General features: G+C 34.9%; 1 protein-coding gene across 2 annotated transcripts in view; it reads right to left on the bottom strand.

Moving 5' to 3' along the window:
• The window catches only part of sns (sticks and stones), a 263,332-nt gene that overhangs the window by 86,208 nt on the left and 154,206 nt on the right, over positions 1 to 22,918 (bottom strand). For both annotated transcript variants that reach the window (XM_053765040.1, XM_053765038.2), the window contains 2 exons: positions 17,495 to 17,570; positions 11,975 to 12,090 (listed from right to left, as the gene is read on the bottom strand). In XM_053765040.1, coding sequence (XP_053621015.1) covers positions 11,975 to 12,090; positions 17,495 to 17,570 — 192 coding nt within the window. The remainder of the gene's footprint in view (positions 1 to 11,974; positions 12,091 to 17,494; positions 17,571 to 22,918) is intronic.

Below are 22,918 nucleotides of genomic sequence, written 5' to 3'. Positions count from 1 at the left end.
TATTTTTAATACGGTTATTTTTACAAGCTGCTCCGTTGCGCTCCGTCGCGTTGACATCCGTCAAATGGCAACGCCACATCGACAGGGTTCTTATTAAGACTTTTAGCCCGTGTATCTAAAGTTATCTTCAGTTTATTTCCCTTGATTGACGTTTACAATCCGTGCGAAAGGGCTAGCAGCTAACTTATTGAATGGTTTACCCCACTGAACGTTCTAAGAAACTATCTTGGAATTATTGCATTAAAATCCATTTAATTTACACAGAAACAAACACAAAGCGTGCCGACATTGTAAATCCTTAATAATAATAAAACTTTCAACATGTGTTCTTGTTTTTACAACCGTACGAAGGTCGGATGACACTTACATAGTAACGAATGCCGCGCGCGAATGTGAGTTTTAAAGCTGTTTTGCTAAGAATTACTAGCGGAATAACTTTTAAAACTGTCCAACTTCGTGTTTAATTCCTATTGTTGGTGGTAAGGTCTCGCTGTGTTAAAAATTCACAAATCACAATTGTGACGCCGAAAAATTAAATTCTTTTGGCCTTTTTCTTGTGCTAATTCTACTTAATTCTCCATTTGTTCGTGGCAAATATGTTTATTTCCCTAAGCGAGGAAGTAATGTTTTAATTCTTGGATATAAACATAGGACAAATAGATTACATGTGTGTGTAACTTTACATGTCTCATGAGTAATGGCATATAAAAATTATATACATAAGTGTAACACAATTGAAAAGGCGTTAATTTATAAATAATTATTATATATCGACATTACAAAGCGATATATTTGTACTAGCATCAGTGCATTATATCTTGATGGATTAATTAGTAATTAAATTTGATCATCACCAATACATATAATAAAATTGAAGAAAGGTCAAATTTGTACATTGGATATTTTTTACAAATTCTTCATGGAATATACTTAGTTACTGATATAGATGACGAAAATATAGTTTTGGAAATTTTTGTCTGTCTGTCTGAACGCGCATCACTCGAAATCTACTGGACCGATTTGCTTGAAATTTTGTATGTAGGTACCTTATATACCGGGTTAACATCTTAGATACATTTCATCCCGGTAAATGGTCAGGTTCCCGTAGGATAATTGAAAAACTAATTATGAATCCAAAATGCCTCGGAATCCCGGGTTAACATCTTACAGACATTCCATCCCGGAAATTGAGTAGGGTCCTGTAGGAAAATTAGATACATTTCATCCCGGTAAATACGCGATAAAAAAATTACTGAGATTTTGCTATGAAATTAAAACGGACGAAGCCGCGGGCAAAAGCTAGTTATCTATATAGTGTGATTTCTGAGGAAGCGTTATCATGGTTTTATCCGAACGAAGTCGGGACGTGCTGCTAGTGTTAAATGAAAAAAGAAATAAAGATTACAGATTGAATTTATACGAGTATAAAACAATAATCTTGATTATATTGTTGGACAGTTTGGTTAATTCGTAGAAATTATGTAATTTTCATAAATTTTATGTATGAAATGTAATTACGACACGGTGTGACAGACGGAGCGGGTACAACGCTACATGTTAAGTACAATACTCTGTTAATTACTTTCGCATACTAACAGTGACATGTACGGATATCTTCTGAAACTTCATTACATGCCGTCTGCATTCCTCGACGTTTCCAAAATTATTATATAACAGCATTTCAGACTGTGCGAAATATGTAATTGGAACGATTTGTCTCAAGTTAGTAGTGGGTGTTTCTTTGAATCAGTTACTGGGTGTTTCTACTGCACCGACTGTTATGAAATTTCGTACACGGGTAGAAAATAACCTGGAATATACACATAGGTTACTTTTTATCCCGAAATTCCGGGAACGAACGGGAACGTAGCCCTGGGGCGCAGCTAATTTTCTATAAATCGTATTTCAGACAAATTAAAAAATCCCCAACTATCAATATTCATTTTGCTACAACTTTTGAACGGCTGAACAGATTTTCATGAAACGTAGCTAATAACACTCTCGGGATAAAAATATCTATGACATAAAAAAATACTAAACGAAAATAGTTTCATCCGTTTGGGAGCTACGACAGCCACAGACAGATACACAGACAGCCACGTTAAACTTATAACACCCCTCTTTTTGCGTCGGGGGGTTAAAAAGCCAGTCTTAAGGCGTACTTGTAAACAAACAGACGCCAGTATGAATCGAATTTATTTAATAATTCATGACAGTCCGCCATTTTGGTTTTCGTTATTCTAAGCGCGAATTTAAAATTCCGCTCGACTTCTCACTTTAAAGTATCTACTTAACAAAACATCGTTGTCAAACTTTTTTTTGTGTTTTTTTTTACAATCTTTCGTTTAGGTATTTTGTAATATATACTTAGTTACCCATCCTGGCTAATTTTTGTGGGAATTTTGGGAAATATTGTTTCTATATATTTTTTCAAGATTTAGTTAAGTAAATAAATAAATAAGTTAGGACGAATCACACAGATTGATTTAGCCCCAAAGTAAGTTCGAGACTTGTGTTATGGGATACTAATTCAACGATACTATATTTTATAACAAATACATATATAGATAAACACCCAAGGACCGGGCCAATCAGAAAAAGATTATTTTCCATCATGACCCGACCGGGGATCGAACCCGGGACCTCTCGGTCCAGTGGCAAGAACCTTACCACTGCGCCACCGAGGTCGTCAGCGTCAAGTTAAGTACTGGTTTATTGATCATATTTCTCAAAATTTGTGACTCGGAAGTGATATTGATAATTTAAAAACAAAAACGTCATATTATTTTAGTAAATTATTATTTTTGTGTCTTAGATACTTATTAAGAGATTTCTTTTTTATTCTGAAAACTGTGACGACACAGGATATCACTGTCATACAAACTTCATATATTTTTTAACAATAATAAATATTCTCATCTATTACATAAAACAACAGAGTATTCAAACGTAATCTGTTCGGTATTTTTGTCATTACGAAAATATATAGGTTTATTTGTAAACTTCACATGTTTTTGTGAAATTATATATACATATTATGTAGATGCGTAAATATGAAATAAAAGGGTTAAATTCCATTGAAGTTTCGTTCCGGTAATAATACAATTGGAACCTTTAAATTATAACATGGCAACAAATAAAACACAGAATATAAAACCCATTTGTACAATTTAAAAAGGGGATTTTAATTTTTAAAGACGTGTTCGCTTGGGGTTACCTTCTTTTGTTTTAAAAATGTATAATCTCGGAAAATAAAACGATTTTTTTTTTCAAAGTTGTTTTTTTTTTTCGTTCGCAAAGCCGAATAGGAATGGAAATATGTGAGATATTATCAATATACACGATTATATTTTTGTGCAAAAAAATATTTTCCTAATATTGGCAGTTCACGGTATTATTATTTTTGGTTAAAATTAATAAATAAACTTTTTCAAGGCTATTTACATGTCGAATCTTAACAATATTGCATGGTCATAAAAAAGTCGAAAGTCGAATATAATGGTCATTCTTTCAATATATTGAACTAGATTTTGCCCACAACTTCGTATGTGAGTAAAAATCCGTTTCTCGTGGGAATTTCAGGAAATCCCTTCTTAGTGCTCCCCTGCACTGTCCTAGGAACCTACACACCAAATTTCAGCTTCCTACGCCCAGTAGTTTCGGCTGTGCGTTGTCCATTAGTCAGTCACTCAATAACGGAAGAGTTTTATATATGTAGATAGATATCGAAAAATACCTAGGTAATTAACTATGCATAAGACAAAATACACACAGACGTAGAGCCAGCAAAGACTAACAATACAAAAATCGGAAAAAGTTGTCCAAAAAATCGGAATCGATAAACCATCGTAACATTTATCGACATAATATACCCTCCCTACGGTAACCGTAGCATAGGGGCAAGGAAAATAAAGATTTATTATATGATAGCAAAACAATACAAGCCCAAGCTCTCAGACTCGCGTAATTAGATAGCTTTTGTTCGGATTCCATTGTTTTCTGATTAATTTTAGCACGGAACCCATAGCGTAAGAAAATCGTTAGTTTTTAGGGGAAAAACAAAACAAAACAAAATTGTTTAGTCTATCAATAAATTAAAAATGTTTTTTTTTTTGACGTTTCATTTGACGAAGTACTTGCCACTGAACCGAGAGGCCGGGTTCGATCCCCGGTCGGGTCATGATGGAAAATGATCTTTTTCTGGTTGGCCCGGGTCTTGGATGTTTATCTATATATGTATTTGTTATAAAATATAGTATCGTTGAAATAGTATCCCATAACACAAGTCTCGAACTTACTTTGGGGACAGCTCAATCTGTGTGATTTGTCCTAATTAATATATGTCAAGATGAAAAATTATGTTTGTCTGTTTGACATAGTTAGGATGTATATCTAGCTGCGCCCCAGAGCTCACTCTATATGTTATTCCAGGTTATATTCTACGCGTGTACCAAATTTCATAACAATCCGTCCGGTAGATTTTATGTGAAATGGTAACAAACATACGTAACCTTTTATGACAGAAAACTGAAGAACGCGGTATGACAGCTGCTATTCATTCACTGGTCTAGCTAAGAATCCGAGTATACATAGTTTTATTACCTAAATATATAATATTTTTAATTCTTCGCTCGTTATCGTTCATACTAATATTATAAATGCGAAAGTCTTTCTATCTGTTCCGCTTTCTCAGAATAACTCGTGCGGGCGAAGCCACAGGCAAAAGCTAGTATTATTAGGTGTTAGGGTAATCTCAGGGTAGGTTGGAGTAGAAATAGGCAAAGACAGAGTTGTATAATAGTATAATTGATAAGTAAAATACAGACCCTTCAAGGGTCTATAAATAATTTAAGATATTTTGTTATATATATATTTTATTATTACAGCGTACGTGTGGTACGTGCCGATATCGTTATGGTAATGAATGAGTCGAAATGTGATTTCAAAATATCAAATGGAGCAATAATTTAAAATTTTGAATTTAGACTGAACACGCGATGTGACTAAAGTGATCATAATGCGTGGCGTTACAGTATAATATAATGGGACGAATATTCAGTACATTTTATTTGTGATGTATTTTTGTAACTTCTTCATCTATTATTAAACATTCAATTGATATCAAAAACATTTTCAATAAATATAAGTCTATTTCTACCATTTATATTACATGCTAGCTTTTTCCCGTGGTTTTACCCGCGTGAATTTTTCCCTTCAAAACAAAGAATCAAAATAAAACAAACGGTAATTTTCTCGCGTTCTAAGCAACGCATCGCGACGAAACCAATACAAGATTTTAAGTTAGACCATTCGCTATGTAACTGTGACATTCAGCGGTATCTGCGTGATTGTAGTTTTGATTGTTGTCATCTATTTATATCACCATATTCTTTGGAATAAATTATATCTATTCTATTCTAACAAAAACTATAATCATTCTCAAAATAAAAGTTCTATTGGTCCCCCATGATTATTATATCTCGTACGTACAGACATAACCCACTTACAAATTTATTATACGTATACATTTCTAAAAGCATGAAATACAAAAGAATGAAATAACAAACATACAGACGGCAATAACACGAAATTGAGTGTCATTACAGATATATGAAATATTATGAAACGTACGGGATCAATTCGTGTAATATTGACAATTTTCTCAACAAACAAACATAATATTTGATGCTGTGAACCGAAAGAATTCTTAATAATGTGAAAGTAGGAATTACGTAGCGGTGGTGGCCCAGTGGTTAACACCGTCCGCCTGTGATCGAAAGGTCCCGGGTTCGAATCCCACTTTACAAAACGCCATCGACCATGATAGACTTTAGACAAAATTCTACGGGTATCTGTTTTCACAGTCGTATAACAAATGGTCTAAATTAAAATATGGTAAAGATTACATCGCAATAAGTTGCTTAGAACCCGAGATATTTAATAAGTTAAGAGCCGCGGATGAAGCCGCTGGCAAATGCTAGTTAGCGTATAAAATAAGGCACTTCTATATTCTATATTATTCTAAACTCTATGCATACCTCCCTTGACGTTGCGTTTGAGCTCAGTGTGGGGCTCGACCTAATTCGATGGATATTTACTAAAATATCAACCGTCCGGGAGATCAATCACGTGCTGTTTTCTATTTAGGAAATTATTGGGAGTTTTTATATCTCGTAATCTATTTGTATTTCATTTCATTCTCATATATTCATAGTTTCTTTCGCGGTTGTGATGTCTCAAAACCGTAGTTTTCACGTGAAAATCCTTCTCCCAACTTCAGACAATATGTCTGAAGTGGTAACAAACAAACTTACTTTCGCGTTTATAATACGTTAGGATTATACCGGAAGCGGTGGTGGTTTAATGGTTAAGTCCGCCTGTGGATCGAAAGGTCCCAGGTTCGAAGTCTACTCTGCCACGAATCTGACTCATGTATAGTAGTTTCCATCGACCACCACTTGCTTCCGATGAAGGAAAACATCGTGTGGAAACTTGCAAACTGGTTTACAGTTTAAGTTCACTAATGTGCGACTAATTACCACTAGATGGCGGTAGGTAGTGATAAAAGTCGTGTCAGATGCCATAGGGCGACTTGAATAAAATCTGACCCCAATTAGCACACGCACGAAAAGATTAAGATTGAAGAAAGAGAGCTATTCGACCAAAACAACTAAGTCAAGCACTCAAAGCTCAGAAGCGCAGGCCGAAAGCTTTCAGCTTTCGAACACATAGCCTTACGAAAACATAGCACAGTTCAGTGCAATTAAATTGGGTACCAGCTCAGTCAATAACATTGGCAAAATAAACATTGAAAGGGCGATAGGGACGTGCCTTGTTCGGTATCGATACCAGATTTTTCGGTTTCAATTTTTCATGTGTTCCACAAGCAATTGTGCCTAACTGTTCGATGCTACTGTCGATAAAGTTCGATACCAGAATATATGAGTTTTCTTTTTTATGTATTCCACAAAAAGGAAGTGTGGCCTTTGCCCAGCAGTGGGATAGTTTATAACCTCCATAGAAGCTCAAATATGGCTTAATAAGGTGCTCCTGGAAACAAAGAAGACCACTTTCGGTTCCGGGAACTATCGACAATATTTGTTGAAACCAATTTTCGCAGCTCTAGTATGGCGTAAATATTCATGCGGATCGAGGGCCGTTGCGATATTCCTACGGAAAATTAAACTTGATTTATCGATGAATTACCAATATGGAAATGTTTCATTTTTTGGATTTCCAATGTTGGACTATGTTTGCAATTTATTCAAATTGTTGAATTTATATTTATATATTAGAATTGTTTGTATTATTAAATACAGATACCTTGGTATATAAATAAATAAATATATTAATAAATATCTTGGATAATGTACCTTTCTAATGGTATTATAATCAGCACTCGGATTACAATCATAACCTGTTTTGATATACCTTTTGACTATGTACATTATGTACTTTTATATATTATTAGAAAGAAAAAAAAAACATTGTAAGAAACAATAATGGTAAGCCGATCTGGCATGATAGGGACCAACACTGTTCAAATGAGTTTCTTTCGGTATTTCTTCTCAGCAGTGGTCGTTCCGAAATGCCAGTAGTTTGTAGCTTGTGAGAAATAACTATAAATATAAAAATTGACGAGAAAAAGTGCCTGTGAAGGTCTAATTTCTGAATAAATGATTTGAATTTGAATTTGAAAGAAATCGGTCCTTTTGAAATCGGTTCGGCAGTTTCGGAGATTACCCGCCTCAAACATACAAACTCACAAACGCTTATCTCTTTATATAATAATAGCATAGAAAAAAAAACGTATTATCTACTTATCGAGCGAAGTCGGGACAGACCTCTAGTATCCTATATAAAGCGAGAAGGCAAATTGGCATAAGCGCCTCTCATATTCAATATAGTATGGAGCAATATAATGCATGAGTCTTGATACAAAAATATGAAAAAAGTTACGGTTTAACTGTCAAGGATTACAAATTTATCCAAATCATTCGTCGTTTCAATTAATGACCGCCAAAATGAGACCTAATTTGCGAGTGAGTTTAAACATCAAAAAATGCTTAGAAAAATTTTTAAAGTTAGTTCAACCGATAGAGAAAAATTCGCTGAATTCCAAAATATCGGTAAAATTGTCGCTTGAACCATAGTGTAAAATAAAAGTTACTTCCCGCTGTCTATAAGGATAGATCCGTTGCGTCCATCCATCCTTATGTATGCTTAGATTTTTAAACTACGCAACGGATTTTGATGAGGGGTTTTTTAATAAAATCATTCCTGAGGAAGGTTTCTATTTAATTTATTACGGTTTTAACCGGGCGAAGTCAGGGCGGACCCCTAGTAAATTATAAAATATAGTATCGTTGAGCTAGAGAGTCGAATTTATTATGGGGTTACTGTGTGATTTGTCCATTTATATTTAGAATTTGTCGTGAAATTCTGTGAAGCACAGATAAAATAACATTACATTCTTATATCTGCGTTGTGAAAGCCAAATTTTTTGATACTTTGAATGTACAATAAAGTTGCGAAGATTGATATGCAGTAGACTGTACAATTACATCGGGTGAGCCAGCGATACCTTGACATAATAAATATAGAATTGAAAGCGGTTAATAATTCATAAAATTCGTATTTGCGATAGAACGGGGATCGTCTGCCTTTAGAAGATCCATTTTCAATGCTCGATTTTAAAGATTTCGTTTTTATTTTATGTGGTGTAAATTTGATAAATAAATTGTATGTTTATCTTCTTGTTAACATTAAAATGTGTTCTGTGTCAAATAAAGATATTACGAACTAGGTCATGTCCGGTGCTTCGTTCCCGTGGGAATTTTGAGATAAAACATAGCCTATAGCAATCTTGAATAAAGTACCTTTCTAATGGTGAAAGAATTTTTGAAATCGGTACGGTAGTTTCGGAGGTTATCCGCGTCAAACACACGAACTCACAAAGTCACAAACGCTTACTTCTTTATAATAATAGTGTAGATAAATAAATAAATTGAACAAGATAAAAAAAAACTGGCCAAGAAGAAGCTGGACTCGCGTACTAAGGATTTCGAAGTCGCTGTTATCCTCTCATCAGCTAGAACAGAGCTGGCGGCTTACATGTTAGATTTTTTCACAGCTGAAAAAGACAGTTCTCGATATTATTTATATATTACGAGTTTGTAGTTGTGTGACGACCTCGTTGGCGCAGTAGAAAAGTGCTTGCCTCTAAACCGAGAGGTTCCGGGTTCGATCCCCGGTCGGGTCATGATGGAAAATGATCTTTTTCTGATTGGCCCGGGTCTTGGATGTTTATCTATATATGTATTTGTTATAAAATATAGTATCGTTGAGTTAGTATCCCATAACACAAGTCTCGAACTTACTTTGGGGCTAGCTCAATCTGTGTGATTTGTCCTAATATATTTATTTATTTATTTTATACTTGTAAGATGATGATAAATTTTTCAATGAAAAAAAAAAAACTATTGAATAATATTGAATTTGATTATTTTTTATTTTTTTAAAACCTTCGTGTGAAAAAAGGGTTTTGACAGATGGACTATATCAGGGTTCCCTTTTCACCCCCGAGGCAAAAAAACCGGTGTTATAAGTTTGACTGCTAATTGTGTATTTGTACGTGGCACCGTAGCTCATCAACGGGTGAACCGAATTGGATGCGGTTGAGCTAGTTTTTATGCGGTGGTTCTTAGATATGTTAGATCAAAACCGGTTCAGCCGTTCAAAAGTTGTAGCGAAATTAATATTGTTAGTCGGGGGTTTTTTAATTTGTCTAATAAATAAACTTGTTCTGTAATTCAAAGGGTAACCCCTTTGAATTACAGAACCTTAAAAGTCATATTATTGTAAGACGGTTGGTTGTAAATTAGTGGTATCCAAGTGGTATAGTACCCTATGGGACCCAACAGAAATCATCCAGGTATAAGGGTGGCTAAGCAATATTAATGTTTAGTCTGCGTCGGATTAAGCCGTATCATATATACATTACACCACTTCCGCTTCACTTGAATTTATATCCACATATATGATACGTAAATATACAAGAAATACAGATTACTTTATATATAAGTAATAAAATATATCTTAAGTAAGGATTGACCATAGACAATAAAGAGCAGAAAGTTAACTTTAATACATGCTATTAGTTTTCTCTTTTTATCATCTGTATATCTTGTACTGACGACCTCGGTGGCGCAGTGGTAAAGTTCTTGCCACTGAACCGAGAGGTCCCGGGTTCAATCCCCGGTCGGCTCATGATAGAAAATGATCTTTTTCTGATTGGCCCGGGTCTTCGATGTTTATCTATATACGTATTTGTTATAAAATATAGTATCGTTGAGTTAGTATCCCATAACACAAGTCTCGAACTTACTTTGGGTCTAGCTCAATCTGTGTGATTTGTCCTAATATATTTATTTATTTATTTGTATATTTACGTATCAGACATACATGTGGTACAGACATATTCAGGTGAAGCGGTGGTGGTGTAACGTTTAAGACGCCCGCCTGTGGATCAAAAGGTCCCAGGTGTGCGAATCCTACTCGTGCCACGTGAATTCGTACACCAATCTGACTCAAGTAGTTTTCATCGACCACCATTTGCTTCCGATGAAGGAAAACATCGTGAAGAAACCTGGAAACCTGTATGATTATCAACTTGTGTATGAAACGGAGAAGGCAATGGCAAACCACTGCATTAATAGTGTCAAGTAAGTTGTTGTGTTTCATTCCACGTAATGACCAAGACCCTCAGCTATGAGGAATAAATTACAGGAATATAACAATGTTCTTATGGCAAATAAATCGAAGCAAATTATTTTTTATCGCGACGTTACGTTTGTAAAGATGAATTTCTGACCATTTTATTACTACTATGGCATCAACTTGCTCAATTACCCGACGTCGCAGAGTGAGGTTGAGTGTTTCACATCGTTACGGTAAAAAGCTCCAACGTTAATGAGGTAGGTTTTTCATAAAAGGACTTCACATTTTTTGATGAGATCTCCCCGTATTCTATCAAGGTTTGCTCAATTGAAATGTAAGAAACATTAATGGTAAGCCCTTCTGGCATGATAGGGACCAACACGATGGCGCAGTGGTAAAGTGCTTGCCTCTGAACCGAGAGGTGCCGGGACCTCTCGATCTAACCCGGGTTCAATCCCCGGTCGGGTCATGACGGAAAATGATCTCTTTCTGATTGGCCCGGGTCTTGGATTTTTATCTATATATGTATATGTTATAAAATATAGTGTCGTTGAGTTAGTATCTCATAACACAAGTCTCGAACTTACTTTGGGGCTAGCTCAATCTGTGTGATTTGTCCTAATATATTTATTTATTTATGAGACTGTTCAAATGAGTTTCTATCGGCATTTCTTCTCAGCGGTGGTCGTTCCTATGCTTCCTTCCAGTAGCTTGTGAGAAATTACTATATTATAATATAAATTATGTCGTGAAAAAGTGCCTGTGAAGGTCTAATTTCTGAATAAATGATTTGTTTGGAAATATTTTTGAATACTCTATTAAATTGGAATATATTTTATTTTCTCATGTGATTATAACTCACAGACACTATATTGATTCACTTTTATCGTGTGTTTCTTTTATTATTATAGAAAGAAATATATATTTGAGAATTGCACGCTACTTACATATAAAAAAAAAAAGTTTCGTGAAAAACATTTTTTTTTTTACTATGAAAAGCTTCTAAATTTGGAATTCATTCATTTAAGTTACTTCTCAGTTTTCAGATCATAGATTTACATTATACACAACGACCATCTAACTTGAAAGGGAACTTCGAGATAGGAAATAATCGCGCATAAAGATCAGCAAACAATTCAACGCAATTGGTTTCGGAGAGAAATAGCTATGAAGGACACACAGGAGTGAATTTAAACGGGTTCCGTTCATTACCTTTTGAGGTACTGAACTCTAATGAAGATTTTAAATTACTTACATTGCACACTAAGCTGCACAGTGCTTCTCATAGGAGAATCCCTCGGCAACGCTTCGTGTCTCGCTTCGCATGTGAAGTCTGCGTAGTCATCCTCAGCTGTGGCTACGAAACGCACGCTGAAACAAAAGATTTATTGTAAACCTCTCTCTTTCTTATAAATTCGAATTTATTAGAGTTCGTAGTTAATTTGATTCGATTCCCATTTTGATATATTTTGTACTAGACTAGATGTTGCCCGGGGATTAGCTCCCGTGGGAATTTTAAGATAAAATATAGCCTATAGCAATCTTGGATAATGTACCATTCGAATGGTGAAAGAATTTTTGAAATCGGTTTAATAGTTTCGGAGATTAACCGCCTCAAACATACAAAGTCACAAACGTTCACCACTTTATAATAATAGTATAGATAATGAACGCAGACATTTAAACATATGCTACAATTTTTTAAATCAACCCCCAACAGACTATAATGGAGGTAAATAGTTTGTATCAAAATCACGTCTTTCGCTTTCACGGCTGAACCACTAGACTAATTTTGATGAAATTTGGTATGCATGTAGTGAAAGATTAGTGTTGAAATATAGGCTACTTATTTTTTTCAAAAATCAACCCTCAAGAATACTATACATTTGGAGTGAAAGTTTGTCTAAATATCATGTTGAACAAACGATCAATGTTGTCTTAATCGGGTATAACATAAAAATATTGTGTTCTAGAAACTAGATTAGTAGGTATATATACACAGCTATTCTTAACAAAATCGTTTTAAAACCGCTTACAAACACATTCGGTGAGTTTGTCAAGGCGCCGACTCGCCGTCACCGACGCATGACAGCCGTCAGATTTCTACCAAACTTACAAATTGGTGTTGCCAACTCGTGACACGCGTGGGGATTATTTAGTTTGTTCAGAAGTTCCCGGGGCGTTATCGCGAGTGATTCCTGTTGACACTTTTATTTTAATTGTTTTTCATGATAATTAATAAGTTTTTCGAAGTGAAATCTTCTTTAGCGGCGTTGTGCACTTTTTGTGACGGGTAAAAAATGTTAAACTCTCGTCAGGACACGTGACCCGATCGAAAATTCGTAAGAAGTCGATACCTCATAACGTTAATATTCAAGTTTTCACTTCTGCCGGCGCTACACGTTATGTTTTTTTTACAAAAATGACATTTTTGACACAAGCTGTCACTGTTGTCATAGAGATCATGTTGCATTCAATGTGTGACAAAAGAATCATGTCCGCGCAGTAAACCGTTGAAGAGTTACCGTCATCAGTAGTTCCTGGGTGCACCATCAGGTCATGTTCAACATAATATAATTTTCATCCCACGTTAATTAAACTTAATTCTACATATCATGTACCCTACATATAACATAAGTTTAGTTAAGAACATATCTAATGCAATAAAAGACTGTACTTCTCTTACTGCGTGTCCTGGAGGCCTGAAATACAGGTTTAACCTAGTTTAGGCTCCAGTCCACCTCCCAGTACATACTCATGTATTGTGTTGTTGTGGAAATAGATATTTTTTTCATTTCAATAATGCATTGTCAACCAAACTAAACGTGTGGGCAAAACGATGCGTATAATGGCTATTAAGGTTGCCGAGGACTGTGCGAAGACGAGATGAAAAACTAGAATAACGGACTCTGGGTTCCAATGCTTAGCAGCTAAGAAAGAAGCCGCAAATGCCCACAGATGAGAGAAATAGAAACAAATATAAACTTTCAGTACAAACATATACAAGAACAGTTAACTATACGATTTAAGCTCGCAAGAAAAATGTACACTTAAAACTAAAGCTTTAACAACAAAATAAGCTCTCACAATAGCTTATGTAAAATTAAGAGCTTTTGCAGTAACAAGCTTAAGTTAACTTTTACATAGTTAAGCGTCATAAGCTCACGTGAATACGGCTTATTTTATTTAAACTTCCGCGATACTGTCACATGAGCTTTCGGTGTGACGTGGGCGTTATATAAAGCTCAGTTCACATCGCGTCGCATCAGTGTCCGAAGGATTTAATGAATAATTCCGTAAGCTGAGTGCAACGTTCCGTTTCACGTATGATACTGCAATTTGCATCTAGCAAATGACTTTTGGAGAGTGGCTTTTTAATTTAGTAATGCTTTTTGCGTTCCACATCGTTCATAAATCCATACTAATATTATAAAAAGTAAGCGTTTGTGAGTTTGTATGTTTGAGGTGGGTAATCAACGAAGCTACCAAAAAAAATTTCAAAATTCTTACACCATTAGAAAGCTACATTATCCGAGATTGCTATAGGCTATAATTTATCTCAAAAATTCTCACGGGAGCGAAGCCCCGGGCAACATCTAGTCTTAGAAAATAATCGAATTTTCGAGCATTTCGACCGCCGTCATCACCTTAAAAATAAAGAACCTTTCTAAATTCTTAAAATCAAATATTACCGTAATTTATTCATAAATTAGGGTAGTAAAAATATTCTTGTCTTTGTTGAAACTTGAAGTAGGTAGGGTGAAGGAAACGGTGATTGAAATGCTCAAAAATTCACCCAAATATTTTACGTTTGAAATTATATCCTAACTTCCTAGCTTATCCTATCCTAATTCTAACAGATTATAAATCCTGTGTAAATGTTTATTCGTATTTTGGTAACTCTCTCTCAATTTCACGACTTCTTAGTTGCATTCAGGGCTGCGAAGCCAGGGCTGTGAGATGGGAAGAAAAGTTTGGGATTAACTTAAAAATCTAACTGTGTTCTGAAACGTGATTGTGATTTTAACTATTGTATTATTTATTGTGGTTTTACTCGAGCGAATCCGGGGCGAGCTGATAGTAATATATAAGATAGAAATTGATAATTTAAATAATAGCAACGACTGTTTTTACATCCCCTTTCGTTTCAACCTTTTGGATAAAAAAGGGCTTATTTTCCAAATGGATTTTCACATCTTTTCGTGTCATTCAAAGTGACAACACTCAATACGTCTAAAGCACGAATCGATTGATTCGTATTTTCTCGGATTTGAATAAAATGCGTGTCAAATTTATCCTGGTATCGTGACATTATATTAATAAGTAACAGTATGTTCCGGCTTTGCTCGTGTAAAAACAATAAACGCCTTAACCTTCCTCAAGTATCAGATTATTTATTTATGAAAACGGCATGAAAATCCGTGAAGTAGTTTATGTGTTTATTGCAAACAGATAGACAGACGCGGCTGTGGACTGTGTTTTGTAATATGTTAAAATAGTTCAATTAGTGGGATTGAGCGATAAAAGAGCAATCGGATGACCAGATGGTAAGTGGTCACCGCTGCCCAGGAACCGGGACGGGCCACTAGTAATAACTAAAAGTTGTCAGAAATCAAAATTCATAAAACGTTATGGAATCAAACGAACGATCCATGTGGAACGTAGGCTTTTATTGTCTGTCACTAATATTATAAATGCGAAAGTTTGTGAGGATGTATGTGTATATGTATGTTACTCTTTTACGCAAAATCTACTGGACGGTATGTTATTGGTATTTGTTCGGTACACGGGTAGAATATAACCTGGAATAACACATAGGATTTTATCTCGAAATTCCCACGGGAGCGAAGCCCCGGGGCGCAGCCAATATTTAAATCATTACGTGACATTTTCAAGCAGGCACCAATCTTCATAAATTTGTATATACATCTTTCATCTCATCCGTTAAAACATTAATAATTAAAGTAGGAACTTAATTTCAGTAGCAGCGTCTTTTGTGTGACCAAAATATAGTTGGAACAGATGTATAGTCAATAAGCCAAATTGTAAAAAAAAAAAAACATAATTACTGTTAAAAAAAAGTAGAATCGATCGTCGCATTGAAAATGCCTGGATGTGATAATTAATGGACAATGAAAAGAATAATATAAAAGAAACATTCGTTCTGTCTCAAGCGCAATCTTCTTGATATCTGTTTTCTGCCCATTCTTAACCATAGTACTAAGAAGAGTATCTACGGCGAAAGTGTTATATCAGGGGTATAATTCGTCCTGGTCACTGACCATAGATCAAAAGTCCAGAGAGAGCGGAGCGCAGCGTGTAATTCGTCACATATACTGAATAAGGAACACCAACTTACACTACAGAAAGCGGTATGTAGATGTCGGCTTTGAGTCAGCCAAGGTAAATTGGGTTGGGTTCACTTTTTTCTCATATTTTTTTTTATCCTAATTTAATTTAGCATAACGAGTTAGGAATATATTTTTTTGACATAATAATATTTTGACATACTTGTTTTTTTGCAAACCTTTTCAATAAGCATAATTATAGCACTAATGTATTTTACCATAATTTTGATTTGCATGCTATATTGTAGCAGTATAGCATAGGCCGCCAATATGCTTAAAAATTGTTATGCTTATGGTAGGTGTTCTTAACAAAATTGTGCCTTAAACATTATGCCAAATTAATATCGTGCGTAACTATTATTATGATAAGTAAAAGTGGGATTGGGCTGGCTATTTGAGATGTTTGCCGTCGCTGAAGAGATAGGCTCAACTGGCTATACTATGACTGCCAGAAGAGCATAGGGTTAGAGGAAAAACTCGAAATAGATGGCGAGAAGATATAGTTTCCTGCGGGAATGACAGCCACACTTAATAGAAATTTGTGGAAGGAATACGAAGTGGAACAGAACCAAGCAAAACAATTTTCGAATTGTTTTTCTTTTTTCTAAATTAGGAGACGTGGTCCACGGCTGGTTAGATATTCCATCCTTTCGGATACTTTTTGGGTCCTTAAGGGCTGCACAGATGGAGGTATATGAAAGAGTAGTTGGCGGGAAGACCTTAATTTTTTTTTCCAAACAATAATACCCAGACATAAAATAGAGTGAACATTTTTTAAAAGGAAATATTTGTTTCCTCCATATTTTGGGACATTTCATGTAACATGTCAAAGTGGATTTTAAATTGAAGATCTAACTTTGTATGAACACGTAATTTCCGTCGCCGAGACATGTTAAAATTGCTTTTGTGGAATGTCACGAGTTTATAATAAATGTCATGTGTTTTGCTCCTGTGATGGACACGAAGTTTTGATCAACACATCAACATTACCTATTGCAAAACTCGACATGCATTTGACTGAGGTAGGGTTGTTTATATCATGACCGAGGTTTTGAGCGCGGCTTCGCCTGCATAAATTAGTGCGTCCGTTAATAACTTTCTTCCACGATTACACTGTGGCGATAAATGAAGATTATTTTGATTTTTAATATATAAAGCATTATAAGTTTGACCGGTAAGTGTATCTGTATGTCTGTCTGTCTGTACGTGGCACCATAGCTCATCAACGGGTGAACCGATTTGGATTGGAGTTTTTTTTTTAATTGATAGCAAATTTTTTGCGGCGGTTCTTAGATATGTTTGATCAATATCGGTTTAGCCGTTCAAAAGTTGTAGCGAAATGAATACCTAGGTATTGAAAGTCGTTAGTTTTTTACAAATACAGTAACTTGTGGTGATCCACAAGTTAACCTATAAGGTATGATTACCTTGATACAGTGGTATATCTAGTAGATTTTGGGTTTCCATTTGGCGCTGTCACTTCTTTCACACGTTCATGAGCAACTGAAACAAAAGACGACACATTAGTAAATAATAAATAAATATATTAGGACAAATCACACAGATTGAGCTAGCCCCAAAGTAAGTTCGAGACTTGTGTTATGGGATACTAACTCAACGATACTATATTTTATAACATATACATATATAGATAAACATCCATGACCCGTGCCAATCGGAAAAAGATCATTTTCCATCATGACCCGACCGGGGATCGAACCCGGGACCTCTCGGTTCAGAGGCAAGCACTTTACCAGTGCGCCACCGAGGTCGTCATATAAATAGTATATAGTAACTATATACTGAAAAATAGTAAGCAGGAATAGTCGGAAGCATAGTCTGTTCACTACCCCCCTTATTAATAAAAACATTATTCTCTGATTAGCCTCGAAATAGTCACTCTTTGTATTGGTCTCGTACTTTCAATGTCAAATATTGAAAAGAGAGAGAGGGACAAAACCAAAAAAAAAAAACTACTCCAAGTCTAATGAGAGAATTAAATGTTTATTAATAAAGCGGTACGGGATTTTTACGTTCACGTTAACCACTCATATTCGTATACGTCAAATTATTTTTGGTCGCCACTGAAGCATATGTAAGCAAGAATAGACGGGAGCACAGTAACACGTGTATTCACTACGGGATTTATTGCGGAGACGAATACCTTCAAAAAAATAACAATCTTAAATGCTAATAGTTACAACTACTCAATTATACATATGTTATATATACAAGCATAGAATTAGAATATGTTTAACCCCCGACGCAAAACGAGAGGTGTTATAAGTTTAACGTTTCTGTCTGTGTATCTGTCTACGTGTCATCGTAGCTCCCAAGCGGATGAACCGATTTTCGTTTAGTTTTTTTTTTGTGTCATAGATAATTTTATTCCGAGTGTTCTTAGCCATGTTTCATGAAAATCGGTTCAGCCGTTCAAAAGTTGTAGCGAAATGAATATTGAAAGTCGGGGTTTTTTTTTATTTGTTTAAAAAATAAACTTTAAGTCAAAACTGAGAGTTGTTTTAACGTAGTACGATTATACTGCTGATCCATCCACAAGGTAGGCCAGTGCCCCAGCAGTGGGGATATTTTTAATGGCTGTTGATGATGAAGAGAGATCTAAAAATTACGTCTACCCTAAACGGATGTTTTAGGTAGATATCATTCAATCTATATCAATACTATTATATAAAGAGGTAAAAGCGTTTGTGAGTTTGTATATTTTAGACGGATACCTAATCTCCAAAACTACTGAACCGATTACAAAAATTCATTAAAAAAAGTACATTATCCAAGATTGCTACAGTCTATATTTTATCTCAAAGTTCCCGCGGGAGCGAAGACCCGAGACGCAACTAGTATAATATAAGTTCGTTATGTGAATGAAATTATTATACAAAATTGTTTTATAGACCTCGTAAAGGATATAAGCATAGTAAAACTACCTATTTCAGTTAAGTACATCAGTGACTCTGAGGTCATATTTGTTCTAATTTCAGCGATTTACTTGACTGCGTTACCTGTGTCACGGGTTTATCACATAGTTAAATTTCTAATGGGAGCACATTTTTTTTAGGTTTTTGGGTAAAAAGCTGGTCGAGGTGCCGAGTGACCAGAGGGCTCGCGAATCCTGGAAATACTGCCTGTCTGTTCCGCGTTGCAACGAACTATGGGACATTTTTTGTTTTTAGTTTTTAGTCCTACATTTAATTTGTTTCTTAATATCCTATGTACGTTTGTCAATTGACGTCTTTGGAGAAAAGGCCGCGGTGAAGTTTGTTGCGCCGTTTCTTTTTCACCTGAGCTTTGGAAGCCGGCAGTAGACTTAGTTTATGTATTTTTTTGACGTCAATAAGTGATGTACATCATCCTAAATTGAATAAAGAATTATGAATTTGAATTGAATTTGAAATGAGAGTTAGTGAAAAATGCCATGTTGTAGTCTCTTGGGAAAACCACAGCACATCATTCCACAAGCTGATAGTGCGCTGGAGAATATCATATAGGAACATTAATTTTATTTGCTAATAACCGTAATGTCAACAAGATAGCCTTGAGACTACTGAATACCGAATTATATTTAAATTACTCGATCCAAATCGTGGTGGTCCCGAATCAATTCCGCTTCCCAACAAGCAATTAATATGGCGTCAAAAATCTGTCAAGTTTTCAAGTTTTCGAGAGAATTTATGAAGTCAATTTTCGTGTCTCGAACAGATAGGTTGAGTGTATTTAGAGAAGTTATGAAATCAAATTAGTTTTTCGTAAAATTGAAATTTTGCTTTTTAATTTCTACGCTTGAGATCGAATGCTACTTACTCTTGCCACATGAGTTTGTTTATCAATTAGTTTGTAAGCTTTTGAGAAAATATTATATAATTTTAAGTAGCCTTGAAAAATGTCTATAAAAGTCTTATTTCTTCCTAATACTTGTAACAATACTAAAACCAATTTTTTATGAGCCAGAGCCAAACAATCTGACTCGTAAAAAATTGTTTTCACAGTCTGGAGAAAGAAATTACTTTGAGAGTCTGATTGTTTACCAATTCGTAAGATTTGAAACTATGATCTTCTGATCACAAATGAACCTCTTAACCAAATAGACCACTCCACAAATAATACTGAACGACATCTACTCCATTTTTGAACAGACAAAAACAAAAGAAAAACAACAAACAAAGAAAACATTTTTATAACCTAAAAATATTCAAAGTATACACGGACGTTTAACGAAATATAATAATATTTATTTCAAAGATTCAATACAGAGCATAAATAAGATAATGATAATATAAATTGTGGATCAAAGGGTTTTTAGGTCGCCTTTGTACTGTGGTTTAAGGGTAAGGAATAATTATATTACAGCTGTTATGCTTGCTTATTCTTACATCACCGATGACAGCTGTCAACTGTCAGTGGAAACACCACTGACAGTTGACAGCTGTCATTGACATTGATTAGATATCTAAATTTAAAAAGGTACTAGGCCGGCAGGCATATATTATCTGTGTATGTACAAGCGAGGCGCTATTTAAAGTTATTGTAATATTTTAATGGAAAAACTGTAATTAAATTACTCTCTTATGGGGAATGACAACAATTGGTTTTGATTTCCAATCAAAATCGTAATATTTTGATCGGATGCTAACATATTTTTATGATGAATACACTGTGGGTGAGTCAAGTCCGTCAAGAACTTTTTAACCCCCACGCAAAAAGAGGGGTGATATAAGTTTAACGTGTCTGTCTGTATATCTGTCTGTGGCATCGTAGCTCCAAAACATATTCGAACCGATTTTCGTTTCGATTTTTTTGACATAGATAATTTTTCCCGAGTCTTCTTCACCTGGTTTCATGAAAATCGTTACAGCCGTTCAAAAGTTGTAGCGAAATAAATATTGAATAATAAATAGTTAATTTTTTTATTTTATTTGTCTAACAAATAAACTAGGTCCTCGGTAATGTTTTGTTTGTTTTTTTTTCGCGAGAAACTCCAGACTTTGGGTGTTACAGCCGCTTATATAACGTAACATAACAATAACATGCAATAACGTGCTTCTCTTCGCGATTTCTTGCGCTGAACCCGGGTCCCGCGGCGTCACAGCCCCGGATGCAACCCCACGCAAAGATGAGAAAGATACAGTACTGTACTAAATCTCAATTCGCTTATAACTTGGGACTTTAGCGATATTTGAACGTCGGCTAGGGGCAACCCGCAACGTTTAACAAAATGGCGTCTGAATATCTCATAATAAAGTTCAACAAAAGTGGCTTTTAATAGACGCTTAGCTGCCTTAAATTATTTGGACCACATTTTTACAGCACGAATTCTAAGCTCTTTTTTGGATACAATATATTTTGTAGCTTATTTTAAGCTATACACTATTCCACTTTTGTGGTGTTACGGTTTTCGACATTAATGTAACTTTTTTAAACTATAGTTCCGTTTTTAAATAAGTATTTCAATTAATTTGTACAATAAATTTGAACAGAAGTAAATCGTGGCACATTAAAGTACAAAATATAAGTCTATACACTTTTCTTTCCTTAGTAAAGATGATTTTTAACGTCTGAAACTCTTAAGAATGTATAGCCTATTATAATGCAGGCACATATTTTTTATATCTACTTAATACTATATCTATACTATTATTAGAAAGAACTAAGCGTTTGTTGAGTTTGTATGTTTGAAGCGGGTAATACCCGAAACTACCGAACCGATTTCAAAAATTCTTTCACCATTAGAAAGGTGCATTATCCAAGATTGCTATAGGCTATATTTTATCTCAAAATTCTCACGCGAGCGAAGCCCAGAGTATCATCTTGTTTATAATATACATACTATGTATATATTGTACTACTGTACCTACTACGTAAGTTATTTATTTATTAATAATAATATTTAGTCGAGTACAAAATAAAAGTGTTTTTTACAAAAATGACATTTTTGACCTTGTGTCATTATAATAAGTGTCAGAGAGATCTTATTGCATTCAGTGTGTGACAAAAATATCATATCCGTAACTGTAAACTCTTGAGGAGTTCCCTCGTTGGCACCCAATCCTAGATGCAGCATCAAGAATGCCAATTACAATAATAAAATCTCATCCAAACTAAACGTGTATACAAATTACAAATTTCAGCTCAATCGATAGAAAATATCTACTTCAACATTGAGTTAAAAGATTCCACTCGAACATCCATACGTAATATTGCAAGTTATACAAAACTTTAATGATACATAATTTATTTGTGGCCTGCACTTATTAATCACATATTTCGCTTCTAACGCTTAGCAACGCATCTATCAGCGTTATGTCGCTTACCTAGGACGCAAAGGCTTCGAAGCAAAATTACCCATACGTTTCATGGCACTACGGAGTCACACGTAACATTCCCTCGGGATGTCTTTCGACGCCCTTACGAAGTACCTCTGGGATAAATTTAACGATATATGGGCATTATGTCTTAATGTCTTTGTCGTCTATTCATTCCTACAAGCTTTTACTCAACTTGTCAAAATCAAATCATTTATTCAGAAATTAGGCCTTCACAGGCACTTTTTCACGTCATATTCTAAATTAAATGATGTTTACCAAAGCTACAAACAAACTACTAGCATTTCGGAACGACCACTGCTGAGAAAAATGCCGAAAGAAACTCATTCAAACAGTGTTGGTCCCTGTCATGCCAGAAGGGCTTACCATTTTTTAAACATAAATTTATGTATATTTTTTGTCAGTAATATGACAATGTTATGTTTTAACGATTTCAATAAAATATGTTCGATATGTTGCATTATATACTATCATATACTATGTCAGCAAGCGGCGAAACGTATTATATAAGCG

The sequence above is a fragment of the Plodia interpunctella genome, chromosome 26 (assembly GCF_027563975.2).
Source record: "Plodia interpunctella isolate USDA-ARS_2022_Savannah chromosome 26, ilPloInte3.2, whole genome shotgun sequence".
In the NCBI taxonomy this organism is placed as follows: domain Eukaryota; kingdom Metazoa; phylum Arthropoda; class Insecta; order Lepidoptera; family Pyralidae; genus Plodia; species Plodia interpunctella.
The sequence above is the reverse complement of the archived record's forward strand: the minus strand, read 5'-3'. Positions and strand labels throughout refer to the sequence as shown.